The sequence below is a fragment of the Perca flavescens genome, chromosome 12, assembly GCF_004354835.1.
Source record: "Perca flavescens isolate YP-PL-M2 chromosome 12, PFLA_1.0, whole genome shotgun sequence".
NCBI classification, from domain to species: domain Eukaryota; kingdom Metazoa; phylum Chordata; class Actinopteri; order Perciformes; family Percidae; genus Perca; species Perca flavescens.
The window spans coordinates 26,993,932-27,018,979 of record NC_041342.1 but is presented as its reverse complement, the minus strand read 5'-3'; the positions used below and the strand labels follow the sequence as shown (position 1 = coordinate 27,018,979).

At 41.1% G+C, this 25,048-nt stretch overlaps 1 protein-coding gene across 4 annotated transcripts in view; it reads left to right on the top strand.

Annotated features, from left to right (window-relative positions):
- Positions 1–25,048, top strand: part of astn1 (astrotactin 1) — a 435,006-nt gene that overhangs the window by 203,632 nt on the left and 206,326 nt on the right. For all 4 annotated transcript variants that reach the window (XM_028593761.1, XM_028593760.1, XM_028593759.1 and 1 more), the window contains one exon: positions 13,017–13,144. In XM_028593761.1, the coding sequence (XP_028449562.1) occupies positions 13,017–13,144 (128 nt within the window). The remainder of the gene's footprint in view (positions 1–13,016; positions 13,145–25,048) is intronic.

Sequence of the window (25,048 nt, the reverse complement as noted above, 5' to 3'; positions counted from 1 at the left end):
AGAAACTGCTCTGAAGTTGCTAGCACTAAACCCACCAGACTTCATTTAAAAATACTTTTAGAGTGTATAGAGCCAACATATTTTCACATGTAAATTGGTAAACTATGTGTTTATTACCAAACTAGAGTTGTGATGGTTGGAAAAGTGGAACTACCACCCAAAAACAGCTTTTCATAGTTTTCTTTTGTTTCTGTCAACTTTTGAAGTGTATTTTACAATGCTAAAATCACTGTTTATTTACATGGAGTCTGGTGGGTTTAGCAAATGCAATTTCGCGGATGTTTTTATGTTTTAAAAAATTATCTTACTCTTTAACAGAGAGGTCGACTTCCTTAGAAATCCTTTCCATAATATTGTCAGACACTTAGAATATTAATCTGAGACTGTCAGTGGCAAAACGAGCACTTTTGTGAAGGTAAATACAAGCTGGAAAATTGCCCTATTAACTTACAATGTAGCTTGTTTCACTGCTGCTGACTGCGGCGTTCTTGCTTAATTCTGGACCAATGTCAAAGATTGTTGTTCCCATCAGTCACTTAGATTGAAAGGTTGGAAAAACAGTAGTTACCCTTTTTAATATGTGCCCTGTATGTGGAGGAGAAATGTATGTAAATCAAAGGTGTGGATGTAAATACGTACAGCAGTGCTGCTCTCTTTACCTGGTATAGGCTTGATTGTTTGCCTGTCCACCTACTCCGCCTACTAAATTAGTACATTTAGATTTGATCACATGCTGAGTCACGATAACAAGAATGCTAATTAATACCAGCAGGATACCTGCTGGTCTTAAAGCATTGAATTGAGTTTTCTCAAAAATAAGGGCTTAAAGATAATAAAAGTATTCTATTTCATTTTAAAAAGTTAAAATATTAGCTATTGCCTTCCTGCAGTATTGCTGGTTATTTAGTGTTATAATATCTGTTTACAGGTTGTTGAGGGATGTTCTACACCTATGAACTTAAAGTGGCATTGTTGTGATAGTGACTCTTGTGCATAGGGGCCTGTTAAATCTTTATTTTTTAATTTGTTTTACTACTGCCACCTACAGTGGCTAGGACGCTCATGGTCTCATACATGTAATGGAAAAGTGACAATTTTAATATAAACTGAATTAGTTAATCTCTTCATCCGTTTTCGGACACTTATCCTGATCCATGTTGCGTTTTTTTATTTAAGTCATTTTAGGATTACGAATTGTTGTATGCTGCTGAGAAGTACACAAAAAGTGATAGAATTAAAGTGATTTTATTATAATAAATAAACCTGATATTGATTCAAGCAAGCAAAAGGTATTCGGTCAGAAGTCTTCCACTGGGACGCCTGCTGACATTTAGACCGTTACGGTGCATTGGATTGTACCCCAACCCCCGGTACAACACTGATATTCTTGGTGACAGTGGTGTTTCCTAAGCCCTATGCATCAGAACCTTTTCAGACTCCCTCAGGTTGAAATGGTTTGAATCACACAATAGTAAAATGGAAACAGCTGTAGTGCATAACCAGGAGGTAGATTTGTCTCTGTGGGCTGTAAAAACCTATCCAATTGGATCAGTATATTTTAAAGGTTATTTCATTATGGGGAGAAGAGTTTCAGTCAGATATTTTTTATATATATTTATAAAAAAAGCTAGGAGTGAATAGTAAAGCCTCCCGCTGTCAGGGGTTGTCCTCTATAAAACATGAGACATTTCCCCTAATCTCAGGAAAATACTCTGAGGAGAAGTACTAAAAATAAAATACACACACAACCTCTTTGTAGAGGTTTTTGGATATTCAGCCACACTGGTCCAAACAGATGCTCATCTTATTTTCTACGATTTGCACAGGGTTTGCTCTGGATGGTGGAGTACTTTTTGAAGGTGGTTAATTATCACTGGCCGCATGCCGCAATCATTTCCACTGAACTCAGGAAGCCAGAAGGTCAGCAGTCCGGGAATTTAATTAGGGCCGTGCATGGATTCCGCCGCCCGGAGGCAACTCACCCACTTAGGGATCCACCGCTGGACTTGTAGAAAGGGAGGGACGGGTGAGGCAGGAAAGTTAATATCATCAAGAATCTAAATCTCAAATGCTCTGATCTCATTTGGAAGTGCTTGGTGAATGGAGAGCGGGGTCTGAGGCAGACTTTGAAAAGCACCGACTGCTTCCTGTGCAGATGAGGTTGGTGGAAGAGGAAGGGAGACTCTTTTGGGAGGCATGGTTAATGCAAGGCCTAATTATAAGAGTTGGCAGCAAATGAATTAAAACTGACCCGGAGCCAGTGTGCTGAAATTAAATCTAATCTGACCATATGAACGTTTGAATGTAAAATTAACAGCCGTTACAGGAAGAGAGCATTGCAATTGAATACCGAAGATCCGTCAGGGGTTCGATGTCAGTGGATAACTCAATCTAGGAGTAACTTCAAAACTTTAAACCCAAATTAAATTTTAGAAAGTGTGTTACATGCGGCAATACAATAAATGGCTGGTACATTTTTGGTTGATCGGTTTCCCAAGGAAACTAAATGTCAAATGTAATGCTGTAAGATGTATCATGTTAGGCTCTCCAATATGCTGCAATAACAGAAATTGTTGCATGTGAAATGGACTACATGTCAGTTTTTCTAGTCTGAGGGAGTTCTACTCAATCTGAGAAAACCGTTAGATGTCTTCTGTGGCGGAGTTTTATTTTTTCCAAGTTGCAAAATGCTTCAGCTGTCAGAACTCAACCCTAATTATGGGAAATGTAGTATCCAGCATTTTTCGAGCTTCATCGTACAAGTCACGCCATCTGCTACATTGATTTTAACCTTTAAAAAAAAAAGTCTTGTCTCTGGATGGATGGATGGATGGATGATGATAATAATAATAATAATATAAAACAATGCTCTACATTGTAGATTTATTCTTCTTTTGAGAAATCTCTGAGCCTTTGCAAATGCTGTCTTAAACACTGGACCCAGTGGCTGGATCTCTTAATCACTCCCACTTCCTGCTAGACAGTAACACTGAGGACCGAGGGGTGTGCAGTTAACGAACACCGTGCTAAATGACCTGTAGTCAGAAAAGCTTTCAAACTTTGTAAAATCCAGTTATTTCTCACTTGAGGCAAAAGTGCAAAGTTGCGACGTGCAGCCTTCAACACTCATTGACTTTGTCAGTGGCAACTATAACATGTAAGTGAAAGAGCACTGTGGCCTGTGTCCTCCCATTTCCTTTTTAGATGGACTTTGCCCTTGAGTAAAAGGGAGAGAGAGAGAGAGGTAGTAAGGAAACCTTTATGTGATGTTCACTGGCGCTTTTACAACAGCCCCTACCCCACTGCTCGGGAGTGACGCAAAGCATCTGTCTCCATCATTCAGTGAAGATGAAAAGTCAAATTTGAATATTGTCCAATCATCAGTGGTTTGTTGTTTATCTTCCTCCAAACTCATTCTCATTCTGTGCTTTTTGAAAATCTGTAAAACATATACTTCTACTTCTCTCCTTTTTTAGCTACCTCACTCAGAACCCCCTCCTTGTCCATAGAAAATTGTAAACAATCCCTCCAAGTTAAAGATTTGACTGTGAATGTTTTATTTATTTGGGGTGGACCTGCATGGGGAGAAAAAAATGGATCTCCTCTGTGGTCTCTGCAAGGCTTTGCTATTTAGACTGTCTGGCGAAACAACCGAAAGAGGGAGAATAAAAGGAAAGCAGCAAGGGGTATGAGCAGGCGCCCAGCAGCAACACACACACACATGCACACACACACACACACACACACACACACTTGTATGAGATGCACGCAAATGCATGCCAACACACTTTTACACCCACACACATGGGCACGGTCGGTGTGCGGATTCCCCGTCTGCTGGGCAGCCAAGCCCTTCCAGCTATGTCTCGTGAGAGAGAGACACACACGCACACACGCACACACGCACACACGCACACAGCTGTTTTGGTTCTTTCCACCCAGCTCCCTCTATGGTTCATCTTTCAAGGAAGCGCCCCCTCCTGCTTCACACGCAGTCTTGTTATTGCCATTTCAAAAAATAAATAAAACGCAAGGCTTATTTGTTTGATTTCCTACAATGCAAAATCCAATCGTGTCATTGTTATTGGCAGCAGACTGCTGGGGTGTGACAGGAATTTGGTTACAAAGCAACATGAGATAGGAGTGTCTGTGCCCAGGAAGGAGGTCCGATCACTGTGACATCTCTGGAGCACCGGGCCCCGATATGATCTGGATTCATATTACAGAGCTCAGTGACAGGGGTCTCTATCTTCCTGTCTCAGTGGGAGCCAGTGGACTCCAGTAATGAGATGTTAAAAGCTAACCTCCTCTCATTACTCCTAACACTGCTCCCCCCCCCCCCCCCCACACTCCGCTCTATTCCTCTCTCACACGACAAGCTCAGAGCAGCTTTTAATGAATATTTTAGTGCCCTTTGTTCTCATTCTGGTGGCTGCTTTGGATCAATGATTAAGACCATGCTCCCACCTGACAACCCCTCCACCCAAACTACTTTCTGCAGGCTTCTTTTCTTTTTTTCAAATTTTTTTTGAAACTCCCCCTCAGGAGGAATACCATCATTGACTCAGTTGGTTAAATATGAGATGTGTCTGGGAGGGTGGGGTGGGAGCAGTTTGTTGGTGGCCCTGATTGTTTCTTTTTTGAAAGCTGTGAGTTTATCCAGTCACATAGTCAGTCAGGGGTATCCTCAAGAGGATAGTCCTTCCACTTCCGGGATTGCTTCGATGCCGCCAGAAATTCCACTGTATGTCCATCTTTTCGGCCGGATGTCCGTTACCTTCCGCTTTCTTTGTGTCTGGAATTTTAAACTCTGGTGGAATTGGGGACTATGGTTAACTGCTCCTCAGATCTCTGCAGGGTAAATCCAGACAGCTAGCTAGACTATCTGTCCAATCTGAGTTTTCTGTTACACGACTAAAACAACTTGTGAACGTACACAAGTTCCTTCCCAAGGCTATTTTGCGGCGGTACCAGTGCTCTGTGCGGCACCTGGCACCGCCCATAACAATTGTGATTGATTTAAAGAAAATCAAATACACCGGAGCATGTTTTATTTATTTATTTTTTCTCCTATTCCGGAATGCTGTGTGGAGTAGCCAGACCTTCCTCCGCGGCGCTGTGGAGGAAAGTCTGGCAATGCGAGACTATCAAGAGGAAAACTGAAACAAGGCAAATGGTTGTTTTAATCAAGTGGTCCTTGTGTTTTGTCATAATTTAGTGATTTATAAAACAGATGGCTGCTTCACCACCACTCTTCCTAGAGGAAATAAAAAATATTTTGGTAAGTTTAACCAAAGTTCTTTTAAATCTTTTAAGAAAGATTTCACTCTAAGATAATTAATTATTGCATACTTGGAGCAGCAGATGGCTGTTAAATGTTACATGTCATCATCCAACAAACATGTTACATTACTATGAAAATAATCAGACATGAATGCAGCGATAGGAACTCAGCCCATATTTTACATGCACCTAAGAGGGAGAAACAAATCTTCAACAAAACAAGAGAGCAAGAGAGAGATTCACTTATACATTCCAAATGTGTGGTTGGTAAACTGAAAGCTGAAAACATGCATTATTGCTTTCAGCAGAAAAATCCATTGTCAATAAAAATGCCAACCAACCTTGTTTTTCATAATTCTAGCATTTGTCTGTTGCTCTAGCAACTAACAGAGCAAGCAGTGACCCTGTACACTCCACTCCCGAGGCCAGATGTATTAACAATGGGCCTCATTCACCAACCGTTCTTACGAAGAAATGTGTTCTTAAACCCGTCTTACAAGCTTTTTACAAAGATTCTGGCATTCACTAATGTTTTCTTAACTTGGATTTGTTCTTAGCTAAGAACAAAATCTACGAACACTGAAAAGCACTCTTACGCACATTTGAGTGATGACAATTTGCTCCAAATGATTGCTTACTGCATTTTATTTAATTCTACAGTTGTTTACAATGATAGTATTGTACTGTAATGTATTTCTGATCATTTGTTGAAAAAGAAATCATATTATGTGCAATTTACATCAGCCATTAAACTGATTAAATCCTGCGTTATTTGGTGATTGATCGCTATTTATAGTGCCAAAATGCAGTGGTAGAATGTAACAAAGTACAAATTTGTCCTAACTTAAGTAAATTTTTCACGTATCTGTACTTTACTTAAGTAGACTCAATAGTGCATAGCCTACTTTTGACTTTTACTTTGTTACATTTTGCAGCAATTATCTATACTTTCTACTCCACTACATTTCTACAATGTTCCGTTACATTTTCTGATCAGTTTCCCCCCCTGCCAAAACGTCTTCACTGACCGTCACACGTTTGTCTCACCAGTGAAGTTTGGTTGCCATAGATACTGTATAAATGGGGCACCGCTGATCCAAGCCGGCTCCGGTGCTGCAGAGCCCGGGCGCAGCGCCGCTGACCCTCGGTAATACAGCCTCCGGTAAAAGTGAAAATTTAAAACGTTTTTTTTTTTTTATTATTCCCGTTTTTAAATCAAAGTTGTTATATCTATTTCTCTCCACAGCGTCGTTTACTCCTCCGCCAGGCTGCATAAGACGCGTTCATATCTTATTTATTTGGCTGGACTCTTCACATCTCCCCATTTGCGCTGCTTCACACACTTTATTTGCTTACTTGCATGGTTAAAGAAAATAAAACTGTCTTAAAATACATCCATGAATAAAACCAACCGCATTCCAATTCTAACAACACATTTCCGTTTTATGCTGGTTAGCATAGGAACTTTTTTTAAAAAGCCAGGCCTTGTTTGTGGTAGTGGACACCTTCTACTTTTACTAAAGTAAATATGTCTCTTGTTATTTGTACTTTTATTTAAGTACTGAGATTCAGTACTTCCTCCACCGCAGCTCCGACAATCTCCGAAAACCTGTCTCCCGGGAGGTGCACAGGAAGTGTCATGTCCTTATATGGGAATTTGCGGGGCGTTTTTTTTATGCTAATTAGGAACAACTGGCACGCGCTTTCAGTTACGAAGACGTGGGATTCATCAATCCTAAGAACACAGGTGCGAACAAATTTGCTGTTTAAGAACACGTCATGAATCTGGCGTAAACTTTTCTTAGAAACCTTCTTAAGAACATATTTAAGAGAAAACTTAGGAAGATATTGGTGAATGAGGCCGATTGTGTATGCCCGGTTGAACAGACCAGTGTACACACTGGGTGCATTCTGATCACCTAGCACTTCCGTGCGTAGGGCGCAGAAAAGCTCAGTTCGGATGGAACTGTGAAATTCCATTCCAACCGATTTGTGAAATTGTACTTTGCGGTTCTTCTTCTTTGAGCATGCACAAGTATCGATATGCAAACAGATGTTTAAGGTTGTTTCAGCAACCTTATTTTATTTTTTTTTTGCTACCAGTGGGAGTGGAAATTAGGCTTGTGCACGTGCGCCCAGTTCCACCATGATTTATTACACAGAATCATGCATAGGGGCTGCTTTTAGAAATTTAACAAATAATCGTTGTCTTTGTGTGTACACACACAGTTTTAGTAGTGAATCTACAGAGTTATACGATTCTGGCCCCAGGGGCTCACGATGCATGAAGTGCCATCCCTTACTACCCAACCACATGAGCAGCTTTGTTCCACATCACCGGCAGGCTAACGTATTGTTTTTACGAGCCTGATTTCCTTTTAATTACCCTCCCACCCCTGGCCACACCATGGCCATGCAAATAAAATGTCAGTTGAATGACTGCATTTGATACAACTGCTCTCCCGCTGGTTCTCCTCCTGCCACTGGCTTCTGTTGTTCTGATGCGGTGACTTTCCCAAAAGCAATACTTTGTGATTTGTAAATATATGTATCCTTTTTTATTTATTTTTTTATTTTCACAGCTCAGGCCCAGAACACACAGCATGAATCAATTAAAAGTAAATCATGCATGGTGTATATTAACAGGAAAACTGTCATCATGTGTGAACCATGAGAACCTTTTTTTTGTGCTTGTTAAATAGCCACTGCAATGTACAGTATGTTCTAAAGGTGCAAGGCTTTTATCACGGATTATTCTTTTCAATAGACATAAGGGGCAGCAACGGAGGAGAACATCCATTAAGGCTTATTGAGATCATATTCACTTAATTTAAAAGCTGGTGTCGGATATGGTTAGGAAATATTCTCAGCATACATAAAGTGGTCATTTTAAATTTGCGAGTAAAATGAGTCATCCAGAGAGGTTTCAACTCGTGGCATGTGTGTGTTTTTTATTTATTTTTTTGCTTCTCCCATTGGTATACTTTGGTACAAAAAGACCAGCCATGTTGGAAACCTGAGCATACTGGGGAACACAAGGATCATTCTGGTTTATCACCAGCTGGGTCTTGCACTTATAATTCTGACCTATCAATACCATTATTCAATAATTGTTGAGATCTGTGAATGCGGGCTTATCATCACCATTTTGTGTGCATCCACTTTTTATTTCACCTCTGAAGAGATTTAGATAATCTGGCTAGGAACATTGTTTTTAGTCCTATCAGTCTTCATTGAAACTATGTTGGTGTGCTGACAGCAATTGTTTTGGGGAGTAGTACTGGTGGGAATGATGCCCATATATATGCAAATAGGACCCACAATATACTAAACAAAGATTGTCCCCTGGAGCTGCACTTATCAATATTTTCATATGAAGATCAAAATGAGAATTATTCCCATCAGATCTATACAGAGCTTTTTTAGTGTCTTTTGGCTTATCGTTTAGATCTTTTACATTCTTCAGCTTTAGCGCTTTTGTTTTATTTTTACCACTTTCATTATCACGGTTTCCAGTCGCAGGATGCAGCTGTTTTCAGTGGAAAACTTCTGATAAGCACACTGTCTGCTAACGTCCTACCACCAAATGGCAGCTGACAAGGTTCGCAACTAGCTAGTGAACATAATGAAGCTTTGAGTTCTAAGAGAGAGATTTATTAACAGGCAATGGGTTGTAGGGATGTCCAGATCAGCTTTTTTCAAATCCGTTCGAATTGTCTAAGTGATAAGGAAAGGTGCTTCCTTAGTTACCTCCTTTAGCATAGGATACACTGGACCATCCTTTACGAAAGGAAAGGAGATAATGCTGTCCCACAAGTCCTTGCGTCATTCATAATCACAATATGTTTGGGGCAGCATGGTAGACTCACATCAAGAAGGTTCTGGGTTCAAATCCAGGTCGTTCCGGAGCTTTTCTGTGTGGAGTTTGCATGTTCTCCCCATGTTTGCGTGGGTTTCCTCCGGGTACATCAAAAACATGTACTAGGTTCTCCAGTCAGTGCCCTGACTCAGATCTGGAGTTGGTCCCCGGGCGCTGTGATTGGCTGCCCACTGCTCCCTTGAGGGATGGGTTAAATGCAGAGAAAAGTTACACAGGGCACCGGACAGCGGTTTATTTATTTATAGCCCAGAGCAGTGTCTGAAACAAGTTAATGGTTTGTCCTCTGGCTTATTTCAATATATATGTTTTATTTAAGGTCACTACAGATATGACTACATAATTTTGACCATGTGTGAAAGTAGGAATATAATGTGAGAATGCGCGGATCGGCTCTGACGGCAATCGATTACCTGAAATCCCCCACCCACACCAACCCTAATAAGTTGTTTTCACGCTTTCCACAGTCTCTGTAGGCTATTGCTTTTAAATGATTCATTGTAGTGATGTATGAGTGTTTTCTTTAAAGATTTACTGTAGTGATGAGAGAGGCTGCTTTCAGTAACTGTTAATGTTTCCATGAGCGCAGTATAATGCCGCTGTAGCTGATATCGTGGAATATTTAAACGGCAAAACTAAAAACTGTAGTTATAAACTTGATAGCAAAAACATAACTCAACTTTTTGCTTCTGAAATAGTCAATGGATTTACGCTGTTGACTGCTGTCCTGGTTCGTAAATGCGCACAGCATAGCGGACAGCTCCACTGTGTTTACAGTTTGGAGACTGTTGTCGTCATTAATGTATTTCTCTCACCCACCCGCATCCATCTATCCCTTTTTATAACATAGAATATGTAGCCTACAGTAGATCTCAGTAGGTCTAACGCATTCTGCTTACCTTGCATACATGTATCAATTATTTCCATACAAAAATCCTAATCAGGATTCATGTGGATAAAAATGAGTGGGAAGGAGGGTGAGCGTTAGCAACCAATAATGGTAATCAACTTTTATTTACTGAACACCTTTCATACAAGAAACAGCCTACAGCTCAGTGCTTTATAATGAATAAATGGCATGCAGTGAGTGCTTCACATGAAACAACATATTTTAATGCAGAATAACATGGGGAAATAAAATTGTGAAGAAGTAATATTTTCCACCAGCTCATGGGGCGAAGTATCCAGATGCCTCTCTGTAGTCCACCTTCGGAACAGGGGTTTCATCAGCAGACCCTCGTCAAAAACATCAGCCGTCGCATGTATTTCGCAGCTGAGTGTAAGGAGAGTCTGATTCTCCTCGCACCGCTGTTGTATGCAATTCCTTTTGAATTCTCTTTCACACCTTTCCTTGACCTAATGCCGTTAACCATCGGGGTTAAGGAAAAGTGGTTAGGAAAGGACTTAGGAGGTTATTTTTTTTGACTTTTCGACCGCAGCCCAGGACTATGGATCCCTTCAGGAGTTAAAGAAAGGCTTTCTCATCAGCTTTGGTCCAGAGATCCCCTGAATGACTTAAGTTACTGATTTATTTAAGTTATTCTCTTGTGGAACCTTGTTGTGAACTGGCACTGAGAGAATGATGGAGTGGACGAAATAAGTGAGTTCAAGTAAGAGTCACTCGCAGCAACAGACAAATGAGGACGTCTCTCAGACTGAAGATGAGTCACGCTGCAGTAGAACCAACATAATCATAAATGGTATGCTTTATGAGATGGTCTCTTTAATACACTGCATACTGTCTTGCAGAATTGTAACGGTGTATTGATTTTCCCCTAATGTTCCAAAACGTACTGCTTCACAATCTGCCACTGATGATAAGCACACCTATTTATCTATCTTTGATCTACTCTGTCCTTTCAGCCTTCATTCATGCTTTTCAATCATTTTAATTTGAGTCCTTTTACCTTTTGTCCATCAACGCATCATTTCAGAAAGGTTGTCATTCCGAAATGATTGATATTGTCGGAGAAAACATGTTCCTGTGTTGTCATAAAACAAAATGCTGCAGGCAAGTCGTCAGTATCAACATATAATTTCATCTACAAATATGTTATAAACTACAGACCATTTTGCGATTGGATCAAACTAGCCGCTACACCAAATCACACCGGGGGGCGCAAAGTGTCAGGGAGCTTCTCTACTTTCTACCCCCCTACTTTCGCCGCCTTTGCTCGGACCACACCCATTTTCAAACTTGGCCGTCATTTTAATCCCAACTACACACCTATACAGTGTCGTAACTGCGTCTTGCATCCTGCGTTGCGGTGACACAATGTTGCCGCAGATTTCCAAACACCTGGCAAACTCAAAAATGCCTCTATGGAAGTTCAAACTACAGTACAGTAGGTGTCTACAGAACCATGTTTTTTCATGATCACACGCGCACAGACTCACAACATGGAAACATTACCAGCATCGCTGTCATGGTTGATAAAGATGGTATGTTTGAGAATGAGGTTTAAATTGCATTATAGCAGGTCATTTTGTCAGGAGCAAACATCCCACTTTTCATGGGATTTTCAGCGCTGAAATCTAGCCTTTACGCCGATCAATTTAATTATTTGGTGATATTAACGTTCTTATTATTATTATTTTTTTAAATGGGTGTCAACGCAGGAATGTGCTACTGTACAATTTATAACATTTTGCAAATTGAAAAATAGTTTTTGGTGGTCTGGCATCCAGAAGGCAGATGCATGAACCTCCTTTTGTAGGCTCATTACTAAATCGCAGTTTGTGCTAAAGCATCATTCTGTTTTCATTAATCTCACTCATTGTGAAGTGCCGGATTTCCATTCCAACAGTAGACCATTGATGTAACCACACCCTGTCTTTATACCCATCTATGTTTACATGCACATAATATTCAGGTTTTTGCCCTTATTCGGAAAAAGACGATATTCCAACTTATCTATTTACATGGCTAATGAAAGTGAATATTCCACTAATGTTCCTGTTTACATGTAGCCGTGCAAAATACAATATTTTATTTTTTCAAAGTTTTCCAGTGGTGGTGGACTTGTTGGACCGTGCCACCACAACGTCAATCTTTCATTCTTTTAACCAGCTATAGCCGTAAACTGTGGTAAAACCCCTGATTGAGACGCATATTCCAAATGTGCTGTATATATAGGAATGTATACAATTCCTCTAAAACACGAATAATATCGGAATATCCCACGTCTTAATCGGAAAATGCTATATTCGGAAAAGGGCTTTATTCGGGAAATCCAACCAGAATATGCTGTTTACGTGACCTGTATCAAATTCAGAATATTGTCATAATGGGAATAATAGTGGAATATTGGTGTTTCATGTAAATGTACTAGTTGAAAATTACTGGAGTCATTTCACTGATTGTCATGTTGTTGAGGTGCTCTAACAAAGCCAGAGCAGTTGTCCTTACAATCATTAGTCTATTTATAGCATCTATAGTGTTCATGTACATGTAAACCATCATTGGCTTAGTGTATAGACTGTAAAACACCATGCTGTGAGCTGTACACAGGCACCTTATTTTTTAAAGTAAGGTGCACTGCACATTTGTTGTCATTGCCCTCAAAAAAAGATTCTGTCCCCGCTTTATTAACCTCAATTAAAAAATTAAAGGACACTGACAGAGCTCAAATGATCGAGCACATGCGTTAAATGTAGCCCCCTCATCCTCCCTCCATCCTTTACCTCCCTTTTATCATTGTTCCTCGTTTCCTTTTTATCCATCCTATTTGCCTCCTTTTTTTTTTTTTTTTTTTCTTGTCTTTGCTTCCCTTCTTGCTCCCTATGTTGGATGACTGAGTGCTTCTGTCCTTTTTAAATGGGACCTCCCACTTTCCTCTCTCTCTCTTAACACCAGGCAGAAGAACTTTGCCCGAGGCATCGAGCAGCAGCTCCCAGATGGCATGGTGGTGGCATCGGTGCCAATGGAGGTCCAGTGCCACGAGGAGCTGTCTGACCCTGTTCCGGACCCAGAGTACCTCACAGGTATGAAAACATATTTCATAGTTCACTCTGTTATCCCCCGGTTGTGCGATAGCACTTCATCATTGGCCTGTCGGAAATCCACATTACTCAAAAGCCAAACAAAAAAAAAAGTCAACTTCTCAGGGCTTGATAACCAACATCGAATGCTGTTCAAGTAGCCCTAGGTGTTTGCTTCCACATTCTGACATTTTAGCTGTCGTTTATAATGTTTGGGGAGTTTGCCATGGTTAGGGTGAGAGTGGAAAGTTACCCGGTGATGCAAACTTCATTCATATGGGCCCCAGTTAGGGCTGCACAATATATCGTTTTTTTTTTTTTTTTTTTTTTTTTTAATCCTCATCACAATATTAACTTGCACAATAAACACATTGCGAAAGGTTGCAACATGTTCAAAACAGGTGAAGTCCGCACAACAGATAAATGCTCGAGTCTGTTGGTTATACAACTAAATTGGAATAATGAGATAATTATGATTTTTGCCATATCAGTACAATATCTATACCTAAATAGTAATATTGTTATCACGATATTCCAAAACGGTATCACATATTGGGGGTGGCAGTAGCTCAGTCAGTAGGGAGTTGGGTTGGGAACCAGAGTGTTGCTGGTTCAAGTCCCCATGTGGACCAAAGTATGGTGGTGGACTGGTAGCTAGAGAGGTGCCAGTTCACCTCCCAGGCGCCTGTGCAGCCCCTTCACTCTGACATCTCTCCATTAGTGCATGTATAGGTACTGAGCATGGGTGTGTAATTCAGGCCTATGATGATGTAATTTCCCTTGCAGGATTAATAAAGTATAAATTATTTCCTCATATCGTGCACGCCCTAGCCCCAGTGTAGATATCCTAATTGGTCCACTCAGTAAACAATCTTCCTTGGCCTTGTAGGGTTTTGTTGCATAAAGGGCTCACATCTGAGTGTTTACAAATGTTTGTTGATGTGGCCTCGCTAGGACCTCTGATCACATGGTACCTTTCTTTACTTTATACATACCTTTTTTATATTAACAATAATTTAAAAATTACCTCTTACACTGATGGTTCGGAGTAATTTCACCCTAGGGTCCTTTGCACCATGACCTCGAGCCAAACACCCCCCCAGAAGCTTTTTTCAGCTGGGTCTAACATTGGGAGAGTTAGCGTAGAGTAGAGTTATCAGCTGAATAGCTTAGCGCAGGGGCTAATGGACCCACGTTTGTATCTCTTAAATGACCCCACTAATAATGCCCGAAATGATACCAAACGTCTACTGTAGTACATATAGGTTATGTACTCATAAAACGATGGATTGGAAAGTTTGTAAGTACACCAAAAGTTTATGAAGACTTGCCTGCTGGCTTCTGCTCTCTGCTGTTGTTGCTGCTGCCGGCAGTAAGACGAGTGCTTAGGGCCGTCTACAAATTACAACACTACAAATTACTACAATTTTTTTTTTTAACTAAGTACTGTAGTATAACTAGCAGGAGACAAGTACTAACTGAGGTAAGTTTGGAGACATTACCTTATTTAATCATTAAATTAATAAATATTTTTGTTGTATCTCTTTTTGGTGTAGTAATTTGTAGACGGCCCTAAGCACTCGTCTAACTGCAGGTAGCAGCAGCAGAGAGCAGGCAAGTGTTCATAAACTTCTGGTGTACTTACAAACTTTCTAATCCATCGTTTTATGAGTACATAACCTATTTGTACTAGTGTAGAAGTTTGGTATCATTTCGGGCATTATTAGTGGGGTCATTTACGAAATACAAACGTGGGTCCATTAGCCCCTGTGCTAATAAGATATTCAGCTGCTAACGCTGCTCTACGCTAACTCTCCCAATGTTAGACCCAGGTGAAAAAAGCTTCCGGTGGGGTGTTTGGCTCGAGGTCATGGTGCAAAGGACCCTAGGGTGAAATTACTCCGAACCATCACTTTAACATCATCTATGTGCAAAATTATACTCCAAAGCCATTTTCCGGCTGCTGTCTCTCACAGTGCAAATAACAGGGAGCTCACACTCCTCAGCGTTTTTTTTTTTTTTTTTTTTTTTTAAACTATGTAGTGTGTGGGGGTGGGGGGTTTGTTCCACCGCTGTTGGGATTCATTAGTCGGTGGCATCAGAAACCTTCTTGCTGTTCTCTTCATTACCAGTGCAGCACATGGCAGCAATGCTTAAACAGCATACAGCCGTTCTGCACGAAACAGCTGCCACAAAACAGAGACAGGCAGTAAAAGAGAAGAAGAAGAAACCTTGGCTTGCTAAACAGTATATGAAGCAATTCCAGAAGGCCAAATATTTGTATCCATCCATCTGGACGCCTCATAATCTACAGAGTTTGACCTCACTTTGTTTAGCTTAGTTTTATAGTGTTAGGCTCTAAGTGTTTGAAATGATGCAGTGCAATCTCCGACATACGTGTCTGATTGACTAGTTGGATAGTGGGGGGGCGGACTCCATAAAGAACCACTCCATTTTGACAGAAGCTGAATATAATATTTCTGTTATTATTTCTCAGAGCTGCCATTTAAGTTGTAGAACATGCAGGACTTTTATAAAGAGCCGGCATCTGTAAGGGAGAGGATATCTTCCTCTGCCTGCATAAGTAATAACCTTGTTCTTGATGTTTGGAGTGCGGTAAGAGAGCACTACAATAGAGAGTGCAGAATTAATAATTATACAGTATTTCAGCATATTTTCTGGAAATGCTACATTCAGGCAGCCTGCTGGCACAGCTTATCCCAGGCACCTGTGTAACTGCCTCTCAATTGCCTTACAGTGTGGAAAGCAGCAGATTGCAAGATGGGTTTATCGCTTGTTGTTGATACAACAGCAGAGATACAAGGCCAGTCAGGGCAGCAATTCAGAACCATATCATTCAAGGTTACTGCCTAGGTGATGGACAGTCAAATGACAACGGAGCGTCAGCGCTTCCAACTGCTGTTTATTGGAAATTTCAGAGGATATTAAAACCGTCTAATCTAAATGGAACTTCTGCTGTCACGTCCCTGAGCCCCTGTCCCCCATTCTCTGTGCACAGCTCAAACCTTTTTATCCCTACATCGCCTCTGGTCTCTCAGTGCACACGGCCCAGAACAGAGGTCCACGCAGCAGCACTTCTCTCGTGCGTGTGCGTTGGGCCTTTGCTGCAGCAGCTGTGGGCTTTTTATTGAAGAGTAATATCGTGAATTGAGAGATGATTTCAAAGCATCCAGCAGGGCGCCGCAGAAGCACACAGTGTACTCCAGGGCACATTGGTGCAGTTTTCCCTCTGTTGCCAACCAATGCTAGAAGGGAACTAATGGCTGATGCTAGAAGGTGCATGGACACGGCGATATGACGTTCCATAGAAAAGGGATGTGGAAAGATGTGACAATGCAGCATATAGAGAGCTGAGGTCCTGATGTCCCACCTGGACCAGGCTGTGTTCCACTAGCTTCCTCCGCAGCGCCGTGGAGGAAGGTCTGGCAAAGCGAGACTACCTTCTGTGTGAAGCATGTCTTTGCAGCTCCCATATTTGAAGATAACTGAATAGTACAGCACTTGCTATTAGAAGTGGAAAACTTTGAGTTAACCAGCAATTTAAAAATACTATAGCCAAGAATGTTTCTAGATCGGCAGTGCAAGTACTAAGTAATGTAATTACTTATCCCCTCATTATCATATCCACCCTGACTCTCGTCTGTAAGCTACAATCTCTGCTGTCTAAAGAAATAGAACTTCTCTAAATGCATTTTAAAATGAAGAACTACAAAAATAAGACCTCATAAACTTGAGGCTGACACAACTGATATTGCAGAACTCAATCACCTGAATTTCTGAAAGGCTTTGTATTGCGTTCAAAGGTGACCATTCTAAACAGCCACCCAAATTGTTCTTTATTTTAATTTCCCTAAACGTCCATTATTTTAAAAAAATAAAAAAAATGAGAGGGGGGGATGAAATGCAGCAAAGTCCCGCAGAGTCAAACCTGGGCCCACTGTGTCGAGGAGTAAACCTCTATATATGGGCGCCAGCTCTACCAAATGAGTTATCCGGGCGCCCCTTAACATCCATTATTTTTATAATAGCAAGCAATTAAATCAAATCATACACTGAATTTACAACAATATGTGAAATATTCCATGTGTTGAAGCTGTAGACTTTATTTTTTTTATTTTATTCCATTGATTAGTGGTGAACATAAACCTAAAACGGATCAGCTGTTGCTTGACAAAATATTCTTTACTCAAGGAGCTTTTCTGGAGCTTTTGACTACATCTCACAGTCGTCCTCTGTTGACGGAGTTTCCAGATTGTTTTTCGTTGGGGTAACTCGGTGGTTGTCACGAGACCCACCACAACCTCAGTGGCTCAATCCAGACTGTGAGATGCAGAAGCAAACGGCGGGAAAAAGTCCCTAACTGGATGTTGAATCAAATAATTTTGTCACAGTAATGAATAACCGTTCTTAAATTGAATATCGTTTTCCATGAACAATTCTTCTTGGACAAATGTGTGGCAAGACTTTTCCATCATGCCACAATTGCTGGTTGAAGACTTTTGAAGGGCTCGGCGACAGCTGCAGCAAAATAATGAATTTAGATCCAATGTGTCTAACACTTTTGTAGGCAAATAAAAGATTCAATTTCTGATAATGTCTTCCCAACAGTATTATGCCTACGGCGTTGAATGGCATGAGGAAAGAAGGACCCACCCAGAAGCTCTTTTTATATTTAAGATGTTCCTCAATAAACTGACAGTGTCTTACCGCCTTGTCAGGAATAAGTATCATATCAATGCCTCATGAAAGCTGACAAGCATTCACTCAGTGCACTCAGCGGTGCTTCAGGCATAACAAATGTGTTTCATAGTAAAGTTCATATTCTTGCCATACACTTATTTTTATACGAGGGTAAACAAAATAACGGAAACGGCTCATAACCTAATGCAGTCAGGTACAATAGCCCTACATACCTTTTCATTGTCTGCTTAGTGTCCTTCAGTCTGTGTTGTTGAGCCATTTTATCACTGGTAATCTTTTCAGCTGCATTTTTTTCTCTGTTTGACACAATGTCGTGCTTTTAAAAAACATTTCCCTTTGCCACATTGCATAACTTTTCAGTGTGACTGCCGCATAAACCATGTGTCCTGTTTTGTTCCTGAGACTTGCTTTGTGCTGGCCAAAAAAACTTTTTGACGTGAAATGATGATTGTCCGATCTCTATTATAGCTGGCACACACGGATAGTCTTATTCAATACCACTCACAAGTGTACCAGCCTTCACAGGGGGAGGGATATTGGATTTATAGTCCCTAAATTGCAGTTACAAAGGAATCCTCACAAACGTGTCACATTATTATTTTAAAGCTCACAATGGCAGTTGGCAAACTGTTGAAAAAACAGTGATCACAGTAAAAGTAATCACAACTTGTTCCTCTCCAACACAGGCTGAAGCCAAGCCTCAAAGGGAACATAAGCTTTACAAATGAGTATTGATTTATATATATATTTTTGCTATTATTTTGTCCACTCTGTGTGAGCAAAACGGAGCAGAGTGAAGACTTTCATTCATTAGGAGGACAGAAACCAGACTCCAACTGAATGCTAATGTGGCCAAAAATCCGTTAATACAGATTTTGAGTCAGTGATTCCCGACCTTGTTCCTATTAGGAATCCTAGTCTTGCTTATTTTTCATCTTTCCGTGCTCGACCCACAGAATGATGAACTGTACCAGGTGAATACTGAACACGGGTCTCCTGGTGCAGAACTCGGAACCACTGCTTTAGGCTTCTCGTTTATTCCCATTTAAATAAATATTGAAGGAGACATATCATGCTCATTTTCAGAAAAAAAACACATTACCTTTCTCATTTTGTCTGTCTGAATATACCTGTATTCTGAAACACTCCTTTCTCTTCAAGTCCCCCTCCCAAAAAGCCCAGTCTGCTCTGATTGGCTTGAGAGAAAAATGTGGAGCACCTTTGCAGTAGGTAGATCTCAAGCCGTGGGTGGAGATACTCAGATGGGGCGTGCTATATTCTAATGAGCCTGCATGTGACATTGGAATGGGAGCCAAATCTGAATGGCTTGTTGAATCCTAGCTTGTTGATCTAGGCAGCCCACAAAAAAAACTGACTGGGTTGTCTTAATTTCAGTTTGTGGGTTGGTAGGTACTCCAGATACCCAAAGGTATGTGCACAAGTTTTTAGGTCAATGAGTTATGGTTGTTCTGAAAGTGGAGCAATTGCAAAGATGACAGCTGGGTAATTAGAGATTTAAAATAAATGAAGCTCCAGAGTGGTTGGAAGGTGGTGTTGAATCTAGAGGGCCACAGTTTTCAGGACGCCCAATAAATTCTACGAAGATGCCTGAACAGATTAAATGGAGCAGGCAGAAATGTTCTTACTTGGGTTGTCAGATTTCTAGCTGCAGTATGTCCCTGCCTATTTTCAGGAAGAAGATAACGTTACTGTTTTTTTTTTTTTTTTGACTTTTCATTAAACCTTTTCATCTTAACTGAACTGTGAGGGAGCAAGTGTTCAGCCCGTAAAGTGTTTGAAAGCCAGCTGGCAACATATTCATTGAGTCATTGGTACTGATCAATCAATTCACCCCCTATGTGGATGTATTATGGTCATTATGTTATACAGGGCAGTAAAAATCTTACTTATTGGCCCTCTTAAAACAGATGGCCCGTCATACACTCATTGAATTTATGTGTGACAGCGCGTTATGTGAAGGCAGAGGGAAAAACTTGTTTCAGCTTAGAAATCTTGGCCGGAAAAGTGGTGGCACCTTCCACACAGTCACCTGGGGCATCTTCTCACCTTACTGCACCTGTTCTCTTGGCCTCCACATTTCCACTGAGTGCACACACACACAGCCGTCCAACGCAGTGCTCTCCTGCCCTGGCTAGCTGGCTCGCCGCCACTTCCACTCGTCTGCTGGCAAGGCCGTCAGCGTTATCGCTGCGCCTGCAGTTAATTGCGAGGCTCAGGTAATTGCGCGTGGTGTAGACAGACGTGCAGAGGCGGCGGTGGCAAGAGGAGCGTCTGTTGAGCCGCGGTGAGCGCATGCCACCCCTCCGTCCCTTGCTGATTCGGCCAGGTTCGGTTGCCACGGTCAGTGTATTTGTCACAGTGTCAGCACTCCCTGTTCCAGCCCTCTCTCGCGCCCTCACAGGGGTGAAATCATTCATCTTCCTATTCATCTCCGGACTTGGGAGCCATTCATCATGAGGCCAGAGACCTCCATCAATTATTCCGATGGGAGAAAGAGAGTGAGGAAAGGGAGGCTTTTGAAAGGCAAATACATCTTGATTTAATTGGAAAGCAAGTATGCTCAAGGCTGCTAAGCAGATTTCCCCTAACATGGAGCTTGAGAGATGATGGCGCAAAAGCGAGAAGACAGACAAAGAGGGTGGGGGGGGAGATAGTAGAAAGTAAGACAGATGGAAAGAAATACAATGAAATTGTAGAGGATAAAAAAACGGAGAGCAAAGAACAAAAATCTAAGAGGACCCAACAAGTGAATGAATGACAGGCATTTGTCTCCAGGCAGAGCGTGAGCACAGCTGGGACGAGGGAATCCATTGGTGAAGGTTTAAGGGGCAGCATGGGGGCTTGACCCGTTCGCATCCTTCGCAAGCAGCCATATAATGACACTGCCTCTGCTATTTGCAGCACGCGCGTCACATCTCTCTTTTGAATGGGTGTCTGTGCATCCACGTTGCTGTATGTTCAGACGGATATAGCGCAACAGAGAACACCGAAGGGGAAATGGTCGCCCCTGACAGTCACCGCGGCTCTGCAGCCGATCCTCTGTCGTTTGTCATCAAAGCCACGGATTTCTGCTTACAGTTTGGAGAAATGGCTGACAAAAGAGTTTAAGTGTTCTGATTTTAAAAAGTTTCAAAAGAGAGAGACAGATTGGAAGAGCGCTGCTCTGGGTATTTTCTGGAAGTTTCTACATTTCAGGAAGACATTTTTCATGTTAAGTGTTAAAGGGGACAATCTGCCACCTTTTTTTTATTGTGGCTGTCCAATCAGTACTGATGGTATATGTAGACTATTGAAGAAATAAATTCCGCAGTGTGGGCTATATTGGCTGAGAAAGCAAATTGTCCTGCTTTGCAAAGCCATGGCAGCTGCACATGTACCAGGATGCATTGTGGGAGAGCGGCAACTTCGCTTAGCTCCCTTAGCTCTTTAGCTAACAAAATAAACTCCCAAAATGTCAAAGCATTACACATATCTTGCATCTTACACAAACCGAAAAATACAACCATACACCTTCTGAATTCAAGTTGTACTCTTTCATGAACCGAGACTAGATGGACACAGTACAACTATATTTTAGAAGTGTTGAAGTGTCACAGTTAAGCAAGGCTGTGTTAAGTTGCGTTAAATTGCACTTTCTGTATTGTTTTACAAGTTTAGTGAGCCACCAAAAATGTAAATCCCACGGGGCCTGTGCTTAAAAATGTTAGCCCCTATCGCTGGTCACTTTTAGTTACATGCAGGAGACTGGAGTTTGCTATCAGTGTTTACCTTCTTATTAACTGTAACCACGAGAGCTTTCCATAGCCTTAACAAGTATTCTAGTTTCCTAATTCACCATATTTTGTTTTGTCATACCAAGCACAATTATCCCCTAACCATACCAAACTGTAGTTGCTATGCACAGATATTGTAGGAAGCGAGGATTATTAAAACCATCCCATTGGATGTTTTAAAAATAAATAAATTTTACAGTAATTACAGAGGGAAAGTACTGAAAAAAAGTACTGCTGGGTACCTGGAACCAAATTTCAGGTATCGGGACTACTATTGGCTCAGATGCAAAAGGTACCCAACCCTAGTGATAAGGGGCCTTTTGTAACCCTGACATGCTACCAAAAGGCATATAGAGCCCCACACAAGATTACATATTGATAACCGCACCTCATATTTGATTAAAACCACCAGGCAACAACATTGCTTCCTTGAAGTAAGGCTCTTTTCTTACTGACAAGATTTTTCTTCTTGCACTGCTGCTGATTACATCACAGGAGCATCTTGCCAGTGGCACATCTCTTATCCCTGTGTGTGTGTGTGTGTGTGTGTGTGTGTGTGTGTGTGTGTGTGTGTGTGTGTGTGTGTGTGTGTGTGTGTGTGTGTGTGTGTGTGTGTGTGTGTGTGTGTGTGTGTGTGTGTGTGTGTGTGTGTGTGTGTGTGTGTGTGTGTGTGTGTGTGTGTGTGTGTGTGTGTGTGTGTGTGTGTGTGTGTGTGTGTGTGTGTGTGTGAGAAATCTTGCCAAGAAAGTTGGTAAATCTAATTTCTGATCGCTTTTCACACCACGTTTGCGGGTTTGACTATATATATCTCTATATCTATAGAGATATATATATTGGCCCAGTAACACCCTTGAGCTGAAATGTAAGAAATCACTGTTGGATGAACTTCAAACTTTTTCTATTAGAATTTGACTTGACATTTATGCTGAAAGGTTAAGACACAAAGATGAATGCCAATTGTTCCAATCTCTGATCCTATCCATTAATAATACATGCTTATTGGTCCGGATTGCAGTTTAGGGTAATGACTATCATTGCAATCAGTATATTTTAATATTTAGAGCCTTGGTTGGATTTGACTTGATCACACAATCCTCTAGAAGCGAGTCTCTTTATTTCTTTCTTTTTTTTTTTTTTTTTTTTTTTTTTTTTGCCACAGCAGTCCATGTTTTCCTTATCAAGGTCATGGTTTGTGTTAATGTATTCCCGTGGTCTTGTCTCATTCAACCTGGCCTTCCCCCGGGTTCTGCCTCTCCGCACACTCCCCGCACTACGAGCCTTTTAGATATGTCAGCAACGAGATGGCACATAATCTATATTTTATAAGGCCTTGATATAATTGGTGGCAGTGAGGGAAGGTCATGCCTTCAGGGGCCCTTGTCATTCTTCCAATGGTTTTCAAGACAAAATCCTCAAACAAAGCCCTCTAGTCAAGATCTGGATTGGACACAATGAGGCAGATGAGGCAGTGAGTACAAAATCCCAGTTTTCAGGGGAGTGGAGATGCGGCGGGTGCTGGAGCGCAGCAATTATTCAGCATGTATTTACTTTGAAAAACATGCGGGGGCTATGATTTATTCAGCACTGAGACACGTTCTAGAGAGAGTTCAGTCACGGCTCATCGGGTTGATTTGGTGTAAGAATCGGGAAAATAACTGGTGTGTTTTGGGGGTTTTGGTGAGATAGAAGTTATTAAATGTGAACCGTTTTTAGTTATTTCAATTCCTGTCATACACAGAAGGCCTCCAAATGATGCCACTTCTTTAAGAGTTGTATTTCAATTGTCTGGTGATTTAATTGAGATCTATCTTTTCTGTTGGATGCTGCCATTCTGTCAACACTTTCTTCAATCAGTTTTATTAAATTGCTTCTTTTTAAAAAAAAAAAAACTTGCTTGTGCGTCTTTCCTCCTCTCTTGATTCTAAAGCAGCTTTAATGAGATTTATTGACATGGATCTTAAACAATATCACCAAAGCTGTAGGATATTATAAAGTTACTGTATATAATTCAAAGAAATGGATAATGTTGCTGATGGTTTATTTTGAAGGTCTCTCTCTCTCTCTCTCTCTCTCTCTCTCTCTCTCTCTCTCTCTCTCTCTCTCTCTCTGTATATATCAGTTGATTAATATTTTATCCCATTATCTTTGCAAGTGAGAGATTACTTCACATAATCACATCAAATGAATAGGGTAGAATCCGCTGTTTAAATGCAGTGGTATTTAATTTGAAGCTCTTACTCATTACTGTTAAGCATTAACATGCTTATTGTTGCATATTAAACTGGAACAAAGGCTTATATGCTGCTGTTATATTAGGCCCATTTTGAAATACTTTTGTGACAGAGTAGTAGATTTAGCTGGGATTGTTTTAATGAAGTTACCACTCTAGTGTCCAAAAGAAATGCTTTCCATATAATGGTAATGAAATCCAGTGTTAATACTAATTGTTGACTAGTTTTCCCTTTAGTGCAGTGAGAATATTACAGTACCATTAACAATGCATTGTAGGCACAGTGACAGTAGCAAACTGTTGACTAAGTGATGGCTGAATTTGTGTATTCTGGGTGTTTCCTCAAGGCAATAATATGGGGTTCACAGACATATCACTCATACAAATGCAATTACAATATACAATTACTTCCAATATTTGCGTTCTTCCTGGCAGTAAATGAGTGATCAGGTCTCTTTTTGAGAGACGTAGATTTTAGATTACTTTTATATAGGAAAAAAAGGAGGAGTCATCTTCAGTGGCACCTGCTGTACTAATTCAGGGCAGATGGAGGATAACCGATGAAATATCTTTATGATCCTGTGCAGAACAAGTCTCTTTATCAACAGCTTCTGGTCGGGGTTGTTCATCTTCAGAGGTTGGTGAAGGGCATCTACAGCCCATCATTTCACCAGCGTTGTCATCACACCCCCACTCCACTCCCTACACTGGGGGGACAACATATGAACAGTCAATGCTGACCTAGTGGCTTCTTTGAATTTTGTATGTTTACTCAGTGTAATTACTCAGCCGTACATGCATGCAGTATAGTCAGGCATGTGTACACACACACACACACACACACACACACACACACACACACACACACACACACACACACACACACACACACACACACACACACACACACACTTTGTTTCACACACAAGCACACATGCAAAATCACTACAAACCGCTGCGGCCATCACGCCTCGACTCTGCTGGGTTTTGACCCGTTGATCTTACTGCACTTTAGTCGCACCTCGCCGCCAAGGTGGATGCAACAGTACAACACTTCCTGTCACTTCACTCTTTGTGCTGGGCAAAGAGTTTTATGCGTTGTGAGTCTCCATGGGTCTCTTTTCCAAAGTGCTCTTCTGCCTCCATTTCTCCTCGCTCCCT